We start from the raw sequence: 10,612 nt of genomic DNA on the forward strand, positions 1-10,612 counted from the left end.
TATATCAAATATAACAAAAAATATAACAACTATCTCCGACTTTCATTTTTAAAAAATTTTTAAAAATTCAAAACCGAAATTCAGCCCTTGATGGAAAAAATCCAAAGATTTTCTGAATAACTCTAGAGAAAGTTTTAACTAGTCCATATAGATACACATGCAAATATGAAAAACTTTAAATGATGTTGTCATCACCAAAAATGAAGGACTCTTGTGCTTCAAAATTTACCAAAATTTCACAAATCGTGTTGAAATCCATCATTACAAGAAGATTATTAAAAAAGTGAATGATGAAAATGCTGGATTCCTTGTTTTAAAATCAAAAAACTTTAACCAGCAATTTAACGATAAGAAAGAGCTAAAATGGCTGACTTTACAAGCATTCTGCTAAAGACCAATGTACATAAACTTAACACTCAATTGTGTCACTAACATTTATTTAGGAAAAGAAGGAATGGCTACTACAAGTAATAATAGTCTGGGATATCATATTTGACAAATCTTAGAGCATTTTTGAAAAATCCTAACTTTTTTTGATAGATTGATGCAAACAAATCGTTATAACTATTCTTGAATTAAATAGACATACAAATAAAAACGAAACAATTCTTTTCATTAGGAGATAAAAGGAAAACGATAAAAGCCTTCATCTTCTCCCGTAGATGCTGGAATATGATCCTCGAGAACTGTTATGGGATGGTATAAAAAAATTACCAGTCCAAAGAGCCAACATGTCATTTATCCTTGCAGAAGCATATATGTTTTCATGTTTAATTTATGCAAAGCAATCGACAAGATAGAGATATCAGTAGCAAGGAAGAATTCCGACAAATTTTCTTATAAATGATTTCGGTTGAAGTTCTTTCTTGATAAGTTTTAAGGGGAAAAAACTATCATCCTTAAATTACCATTTACTCATACGAATGAATTGAAAATCAGATAAAATAACAAAACAAGGATGTTTCGGGATGTAATCATTAGCATGTCATTATTCTGGCTAATACAAAATACTGATATTCTTAAAAATGATCATCGGTTTAATTCACTGCGATTGTTACCGTTTTCAATTCCATCGAAATTTAACTAATCAATATACTGTACAATAGGCTTCTGACATATTTTAGCCAAGGAAAAAAAATCAGTTTTAAATCTTTTCTTTCCTGCTATTAGAGAATGACAAAATATATTATGAAACATTAAAAACAAACCGCTTTTGTTGTAAGATGATTATCAATATCGGATTCGTCCGTGAAATCAAACGAGAAGTTTACAGATTGTTGGTCATTTGGAGGAGCTGTACGTGGCACATTATCAGTTGGTAAAAACATCGATGATTTACAGGTACTTCTGAATGATTTTGTGGGTAAACCTGCAATTTAAAAGTGGGCTACCTTTTAATGATCATATCTACTCTGAAAATTTCGAAGTAAATAACGTCTTTGGTTGTAATAAATGAAAAAATAATTCTTAACCATTTTAAAAGTTCTTATCAAAGATTCTAAATTGGTTTTTGAAGCTCAAACTTTTATCATTTTTTGGTATTCTTCTAGAGAATGAAACTTCAAGAAGGATTTTATATTCTAAAAGTCTTGTCTGAAGCCAGAAACGAGACAAAATAATACCACCACCGATGCTCTTTTGAATCTTTTATCAAATACAGCTTCAGACCGTTCTAACTAAAATATGTCAAATGCTCGTAATCATCAAATGTAATTAAATCTGCTAATTAATGGAGGAAGAAAATTATCGCAAAGCAAACTCATAGATATTAGTTTTACAATTAAAGAATTTTTCTATCCACTTTGTTCTTCCTGTCATGTGAAATTGTTGAAAGATAATATATTAAAACTGTATGAGGAGAGAAAGAAAGAGTAAACAGTTTGTTTTTTTTTCATTCATTGTTTTAGGAGTTGAAATTTTAATTAAAGAAAAGTATAAAATAAGTTTTAGAAACAGAATTTTTCACCCAAAACATTTCAGTCCTTTGATCAAATTTTAAGAAGATTTTGGGAGAAATCTTGAGAAAAAAAGATTGCAAATTGCAAGATAGATATTTTTCAGTGACTCCAAAGGCATAATTTTCCTCTCTCAGAATGACAATACGATGTGATGTGTGATCATTTGGTGTGATCAACCGTGTGATCATCTTAAAAACGCTATCAAGTTTTTGTACAATCAAAATTAGCAAGAGAGGATGGTTTAAATTATAATGGTAGTTCCAGAAGAGCGTAAATTACATTTGCTATTTGTCAGAAACATTCATACGTTAGTTAGAATTTAGTACAACAAAAATGATTTCTAGGATTGATAATGATTAATTGAGAAAAGTGAAGGGAGAGTTATAAAAGATTTCCTGCTGAATAAGAATTTTATTTCTCTCACTGTTTAAATAAATTCAAAACTTCTCATATGTTATGATAAAGCATTAAACTTATTTCGAAATAGATTACTGGCAGTTTAATGAATTGATATGATACACTACTAAATGAATTTCATTCCTTTTGTGTCCACAAATCACAAATTAGTTGTCCTCTAATTAGCATAAACTAACTTTTCGGATAATGAGAGTAAGCTTGCCGAAAATTATTTCCGAATAAAAAAATTAAAAACTAATCCAAATGGAATTTTAAATGCGAAATTTACTTCATAAAAAAAGGTTGCAAGTTACAGTTGCTTATCCTAACTGGAAATTATAAATCGGAGATACTGTAGCGCCAAGTGCAGTAGCAGAGGGTAATTTTACTAAAAGCGTTACTGGCAAAACAAAACAAAACGGGGACGGATGGGGGACCGAAGAAGCAAGTTAGCTAGTAATGACAACTGAAGTCATCAAATAACATGGTTCAGTAATTCTCATTCATACAGACTGTTAGGCAACCCACTTTATGCCATTACTTTTACTTAACATAATTTAAAACCATCAGTTTTTGCTTAATTATCAGCTAAAAATTTACTGTTACTCGAGCTACTGAATAGCGATAATGGTGAGGTATGACGTTCACGTTGCTGCTTCGTAGATTTCGTGTTGTAGAAATCCCAGCATGCCCAACGACCACGTTCATAACATGACTCAATAGGAACAATCTGCAATACAGAATTGTAATAAATAAGGGTTTCCAATCAATCATTTCCGAATATCCTCTGTTTTGATCAGATTTTGGATCTCATTCATTGAAGATCAAAGTTTATGATAGAATCCGATTTACAGATTGGTGACAACAAACATCTATTAAAAAATAACTTTAATTTCAGTATTACTGACTCAATATCAAAAGAGCAAAGAGTGATTTCTGCATCACTGTTATTTAAGCGGTTCACAATTAAAGGTTTATTTTCTTTCCATAAATTAAATCCACTTTATCCTTTCAAATACACTTGGTAATTACTAATTACCGGAATTGTCCTAGCCAATATCTATAATTGATTTCTACCGAAAGCAACCATAATTCTAATAATATTACCTGGACACTTCAGTAATTAAGTGAAATATGTAAGATTTTCTTGAATGAATTGTGGATTATTATGGATAAATTTATTGTGGAACTGTTTCAAGAAGGAAAGAAAATAAAAGTGAAGGAAGCAGAAGATAACTGACTACAAGTATTAGTAGCTTCTATTGATTTCATCTCTATTAACTCAGTACCAAATCTTTTGCCGAATTAGCTAGACCTTTGTTCGACTCATTTCAGCTTATTCCACTTGTTATTATTATTATTATTATTATTATTATTATTATTCGATATGCCGAACATTTATTTCAAACTGGAAATGAACCAAAAATATCCTAGTGCTTCAATTCTTTAAACTCTGTGGAACGAGAATTCTACCAATGAGAATTCTACCGCATTATTTAAATATTTCTGCAAGGTATGTTTGTTGCATCCTTAATAGTTAGGTAATTTTAAAATGTTCATATATTTAATCTGTTGATAAAGTCCAGATTATTTCAGGATTTTGAAAGATACCTGCTTCTTTGCCTTAATTTTTCCATTTTTTTTTAAATCACTGGAAGTGATATTTCAAAATAAGTAATGGAGAGAACAGTGTAATCTTTGCTACAACAGTACAGCAAAGCTGGCAGAGGAAATTTTTGATATAAATGTATGATGAATTAAAATTAAATGTAAGTTTGCTGCGATAGCTTCTTTAAATTTATAAAAAAAAGATCGAAAATGTAAGATCATTGGTGAATTTTGCATTTGAAAAGTTAGAACTGATTGCAATTGCTAATTCTTTTGAATATCAATTAACTGCAATAAGTTTCACAGCAAAAAGTATAATTAGTCAAACAATATGACTAATAAGAAAACAAACACCTGTAATTAGTTAGTTTGTCTCTGTCTGTGTATATGTGTATGCGTATGTGTGTATGTCTACAATATGTGTGTACATGTGTGGTATGTGTTTGTTTTTTGTGTCTTTGTATTTATGTTTGTGTGTATGTGATATATATATATATTTGTGTTATGTATATGTATGTATATATGTATATGTATGTACGTGTATGTGTGTGTATGTGTATATGTTTGTATATGTGTATGCGTGTGTGTATGTATTCCTACTTCAGGCTGAATAGGACATTTATATCGCAGAAAAAAAGTAAATTTACGGGTTGCCTCCAAACTAAAGATTACCCGTGGGTAAAAGAGTGGAAGTAAAAATTATTGGAATGGAAAGCACTTTTATTGAAGAGAAATCATTATTTTTATTTTTCAGTGAAAAATAATGACTTCGGTGCACTTTTTTTTACAAGATGAAATCTAATCGCAGTATCTCTCAGAAAATTCTTCTGCCCTTTCGCGGGGGATGTATTAGTGCGTCTGAAATATGAACATAAATGTGAACGTAATAAGGAAGTTTATGTTCAAATTGAAAGGAAAGGATAATTTTTTACCTATACCTAACATAAAGCTTAGGTAAAGCGCCAAAAAGCATAGCAAAATGTTTTGGAAATACAACAAATAGTCTCAATCTTTGTGTATTTTTAGTAGAAAGTGTTTAAAGCATCGCCAAAAGTTTTTCTTGCTCACTAACCTGCTCACTATTATATGTACTATCTGTCCAATCTGCCCATCAATCTCTTTTCACTCTTTATTCATGTAATGCCCGCACATTCTCGATCGATTTCAAATAACTTAACTTCAAACCACCGACCTCAGTGCAGTTATATCTAATGATGTATCGCAGTTAATGCAGCTGTTTTTGATAACTTCTAAATCAGTTGAAAATAGAAAAGTGAAAGTATTGGCTTTCTCAAAGGGCAAAAAGAGTTCTTTCCTGCCACCAAACAAATTGAGATCCTTCAAATTAGTTTTAAAAATGCTCCACTGGGGAAAATTATCCCACTCCCAAGTATAACGATAGCCAAACATTGGAGTTCTGACAGATTGTAGGATCATTGTAAGATCAAATCTGTCCAAGCAAGGTTTCCAATTTATTTTCAGCGTAATATTAAACAGTGAATTTCTGGAACTTTAGGATTTCCAGCATACTATCATTACCACATATGGCTCTTAAAATAACTAATTTTCCAGATGGCATAGCTTCAATGATTTTTAAAACCCGTAGTTAAGTGCTGGATATGTTAACTCATTAATTAACACTTCACAAATTACCAACACTCGCCGCTCAGAGTTTAACTTAACGACGTAATTCGGTCCTTGAATGTCATCCTTCAGCCTTCACTACAAGAATGTGAATCTGAATATGAACACTTTGTCGTCAGGTTTTGCCATTTGATTTCGACCAAGAAAGAGTAAAATGTGAAGGTTAATGCTTCTGGATAGCGTTACTAGTTGAGAATCATTTCAAATCTTCTATATTTATGTGATTTCCACTTCTTGGGAAATTTACAGCTATATCCTGAACGCTTCTAATGTGGAAAGTTTATCAGCTCTTATTACTTAACATCGGAAACATTAAGATCTGACTGTTCCAAGCGTTCCAAAACAAGTTGCCACCTCGCGTTAGATGCATTATTTGTTTTCTATGCGAAACGTCTGATCTTTTATCCCTGCGTCTTTGTAGTAGAAACCGAACCGAATAGATTCGTTTTCAAAGTCAGCTACTTTCATGAGAAACTCCAGCCGCTGCAGTAGTGAATACATATCTCTTCAAATTTTACAGATGTTGGCATCACTGAAGCGTTCGAAGTACACCAACATTTCCTTGCATTTCCACACGGTGTGTAATGGTACGATATTTTAACTCACCCACAGTTTACTTTCCCGCCTTAATATAGGGCTTTCCGAAAAATGCAATGAATTGCTCATCATCAAAACTACATAGAACCTTATCCCTACCACTGGTTATCAATCGGAAAACTTTAGAACTTTTCAACAAATAATCGTTTCCGTGTGTCCGGAGCCTCGAGTAACGTTGTTTATCTTAGTGATGTCATATTTAAACTGTTCCTATCACACTTCCACATCAATCATTAACAAATCATAAATCGAACATCTGTAGCTGTTTAGCCGTATTTTCTTCAATAGAAAAAAACTTACTCTGAAGCGTGATCCATTCACCTGCTTACTCTTAAGTCCAGATTGTGGTTGTTGTGAAGATGCAGTAGTTGCTGCTGATGATCGGAATGAAACATGATGACCGTATTTGGTTCCCGCGAAGACTGTTTCTGCAATCAATAATGCTTTTACAATATAAGTGTTGCTAAGAGATGGATAGGCGAAATTTTCATGCACCACGGATTGTTACAGTATAATTATCAAGATTTTCAGTCCTAAAGATTCTTACAGAAAAATGTCCAACAAAGTTTTGTCTAAGAAAAGCAAGACTGGAAAATTCTGCAGAGAAGATGGAACAGATTGATTTTTGACCAATGAAAACCAGACTGTTTGGATTACTCGTACTTTATTATCGGATCCAAACCACTTCAATTTCAGGAAATATGCACAGAATATGAAATTATGCTCCTTGTTCGGCATAAAGTTTTGTAAATCCAAGAGATGTTTTCCACTAGCAATTTACCATGACGGTAAAAAGGTAATTAGAAACTGAGGCTGTACTATATCTCGACTCAAATGGGGACTGAAAAGACTGGGGCTATCTCAGTTACTTAATATTCTGATTGCTTCATTGTTATATTTTAGTTTCGTTATCGAACACTTTACAGATCCTAGATGAAATTAATCTTTGAAAACTTGGGGTCGTATTGCGAAAAAAGGCAGAAATAGAACATGGAATTATAAAAACAAATAAAATGCAATTTAGCCTACTTTTATCCTTGAAATCCAATTCGTCGTCAGAAGATGAATCCGATGATTCCATACTTGCCGATTCTTTACGTCTAAAATATGGAAGACGATTTAATGAACTGTTTGATGATGACCCAGGCTTGACAATGAGTGGCAGATATCAAGTTATAAGAACAATATGGGTTAAACGGAATATCATCAACCAGCGAAGTACAAGGAAATTTTTGTCTCAAATTTTTGAAAGCATTAAATTTACTCAATCAAATCAATTTACTTATAATTATTGCTCTGAGTTGTGAACATCTTTACCTAACACAAGTTACAGCTATCTCTTTTTTTGCTGATCTGCGCTATTTATTGCTTTCCCGTAATTGGATGAATAAACAAATGGGGAGATGTTGGATGGTGAACCTTTTATCAATGATTGAAAAGCGTCCTTCGGTGCTCGCATACTTACAAGTGGTTGACAGCGTACCCTGTTGAACTGTCTGTGTATCTGGTCGTTTCCAACGTGGAATAATGAGGCGTGATGTTGAACTGCTGAAGAAGTTCATCGGATGAGATGCTTAGGCTATAATGAAAATTAACTTCGTTAGTCTTTTATTGTAAACGTAACTATCAACTTGTTGGTACGTTGCTTGGTGTTTTCAAATGGAAACTTTTTTCAAATTACAATGGATTAGGTGCAAGTGACTGTAAGCCTTCAGAAGCACTAAATAACTAAAGTAATCGTCAATTGCTGAAAAGTATCGAAATGCAAATTATTTTTTATGAACCTATTCTATATAAGCTGGAGATTTTTGGAAAGTAATAAATTATCACTTGCAGAGTCATTTTGAATTTGCCATTAAAGTGGATCATTTTTAGGCCATTTTCAAATGAGAGTGCATGTAACTTTCCGGAAAAAGCATTAATAAACTTGATTGAGAAAGAGTTGAATGATTTAAAATCGTGGACATAAATGTATTTTGTTAAACATAAATATTAGTAATTGTTGGATTTGAATTTTAACCAGAATATAAAAATTTGAACAAAATGTGAAGTAACCGTTTTTAAACACCTGGAAAATGCCCAGTTCAGAGATAAATTAAGCTGCAAAAAACACAAAACATCATATGAGGAAAAAACAGTGATAACATTCTGACAAAAATATCATGTCTAGGAATGTTGCGTGCTGATGATGATTGGAAATGAATCTCTGAATAATAAAAATTTTATCCCTTTATGACCTCAAAAAAATACTTCTGGTTTTACATTTCAAAATGCACGAAGACTGATTAAATAAAGTGATAATGAACAAAGGAATAGGCGGATGGAAATTTTTTGATGTTACAACGTGATAAGATACTTTTTTTTTATTGAAAAAAGTGAGAATTTTGATAAAACAATGGACATGATTAAGTTTATAATTAAATTTCGTACAAATAATTTTTTAATTCTATCAAGTTTTTTCCAAGTTTGCAATTAAGTTTTTTTCATCTTAACATAGACTGTGCAGCTGGCAAAGTAACCGAAAGGTTTAATTCCGTTTGAGCATGGCTTTCTCCGAGCCACTTTGGCTGTATTAAATATTGTTTCTTTAAGTTTCATTTCCATCCTAATGACCTCTTCAATACTTCTATGCATTAGAAATGAAAAAATAAAAATCAAAAATTAAAGTCCAAATGTGAGTATTGATTTGCACTCGTGACTGGTATTGTCGTCCTAATTGAAGCCAATAAAAGTTATTTTTCAGCAATACGTCTTTCGTAACAAATATTCTGTCATAGAACTTCCAGTCTAATAATTCGTGGTTGTTTCATGTAGTCCTTCAGCATAAGTTTGGAAACTTGATCCAGTCTGGGGTAATTATTTGGACTAGTTGATATTTCTTTAGCGCTAGGGAAGGTTAATCATAATTAGGACAGTCACTTGAAGATAATTTCAGGTTTTTTTTAGCTTTTGTGTCCTTATTACTTGAAAGGAAAAAATAACTTTAAATTAACTTATTCGTATTTGCAAATGGTTGATATAAGTCACATCATTTATTAATTTTTACTAGACAATTTCTCTTAATCTTATTTTGATTACCTCAAGATTGCACAGATATTATCAAATTTAAGGAATTTCTCATAGTACATGGCATACCAATTGAGCAATCATATTCTTTACAACGATGATAATGATACTGGAAAATGCAGCAGTGATGGCAATAAGAGCGGTGACAGCAATAAAATTGGTAGCATCTGACAGACGACCACAGATACTAAAAATATCTGCAGGTTTTACTTTACCTATGAAATGATACTATCGCTGATTGATTTCAAGAGGAGGACAAGAACTGATGCTATATTTCATCATCTTCGTTATCGTATTGTTTTAAAAACCAGTTTGTAAGTATTCATCATTGGATTGGTTAGCTCATTTATCTGTTCGCTTAATTTCCTTCAGCTGGATTAAATTTTTCAAACAATCATTTCTGCAATAACTTGTATATTTGATTTCATTGTTCAAAAATGTCTAGGGCCCAAAACTCACTAAGATATTTTGTACCAAAGTATATTGGATAGTTTTAGTTCTTGGACCTGACAAACCATATTCTGAAATGCCATTCACCAATCCAACTAGTTAATTATAATAATTTCCTTCACTAAAGAACTGTGATCTATATTGCCTCGTCGTGGAACTCTTAATTTTCAACTTCAAGCAATTTTAAATTGTTGTTAATTTCAAGACAATAGCCGATCTGTTTGCCAAGGAAATGGATCAAATTAATGATGTGTTCATTTGAAAACCTTGAGAAATACAGAATTTGGTAAGTTGCGACATTCTGAAATATAACTAATCGATTCAAAGATTTTCCATGACGATGACTTGATTATTGCTCAAAACTTAATTACTATTCAAAAAACTACTCAAAGCATCGCACTGAAGCTGCTTATAATTTCCGAGTATTAACTTCAGGTGAAGTTGCACCGTTCAGGACAAAACTGAGGTCGGGTTATGAGGTCAGAGGAAAAGAGACTCCTAGAACTTGAAGGAGAAAGGAGATTGGCGGAACAAACAACAAATAAGTATTTCAAAATCATTCCTTACAAAACTGGAAATTTAATAATCGATTGTAAGGAACGCTGTTTTAACCGTCTTAAACTTACTTGACATGCTAATAAACTTTATGAAGTGTCCACAATTTGTTGGCTTTGAAGGAATTGCCAAAAATTTTTCACACTTTCGAAGTCAAATATTCTTCATCTTAAACTTCTTCAGACCTTTCGAAGAAAAAATACTTTTTCAGAGAAAGAATTTTTTATTCCACTATTCGAAAGAGAATGGAAAGTGTCGTTGGAAAGAAATGCCTTCCATTGCAAAGATCTCTCCATGGATGTTTGTCTGCTTGAAATTGAAAAAAAAAAAAAAAAACT

The 10,612-nt window shown here is 32.0% G+C and overlaps 2 protein-coding genes across 2 annotated transcripts; both read right to left on the reverse strand.

Annotated features, from left to right (window-relative positions):
• Positions 1-1,196: 1,196 nt before the first annotated feature.
• On the reverse strand, positions 1,197-3,684 carry LOAG_09346 (hypothetical protein; the record flags this gene model as incomplete). Its single annotated transcript, XM_003144874.2, has 3 exons — positions 1,197-1,369; positions 2,955-3,084; positions 3,670-3,684. The coding sequence occupies 3 exons, from the start codon at positions 3,682-3,684 to the stop codon at positions 1,197-1,199; spliced, it is 318 nt and encodes a 105-aa protein (XP_003144922.2).
• Positions 3,685-5,879: 2,195 nt separating this feature from the next.
• On the reverse strand, positions 5,880-7,765 carry LOAG_09347 (hypothetical protein; the record flags this gene model as incomplete). Its single annotated transcript, XM_020447910.1, has 4 exons — positions 5,880-6,089; positions 6,504-6,631; positions 7,233-7,303; positions 7,623-7,765. The coding sequence occupies 4 exons, from the start codon at positions 7,763-7,765 to the stop codon at positions 5,976-5,978; spliced, it is 456 nt and encodes a 151-aa protein (XP_020301904.1). The 3' UTR covers positions 5,880-5,975.
• Positions 7,766-10,612: the final 2,847 nt, after the last annotated feature.

The sequence above is a fragment of the Loa loa genome (genome assembly GCF_000183805.2).
Source record: "Loa loa unplaced genomic scaffold supercont3.6, whole genome shotgun sequence".
NCBI lineage: Eukaryota > Metazoa > Nematoda > Chromadorea > Rhabditida > Onchocercidae > Loa > Loa loa.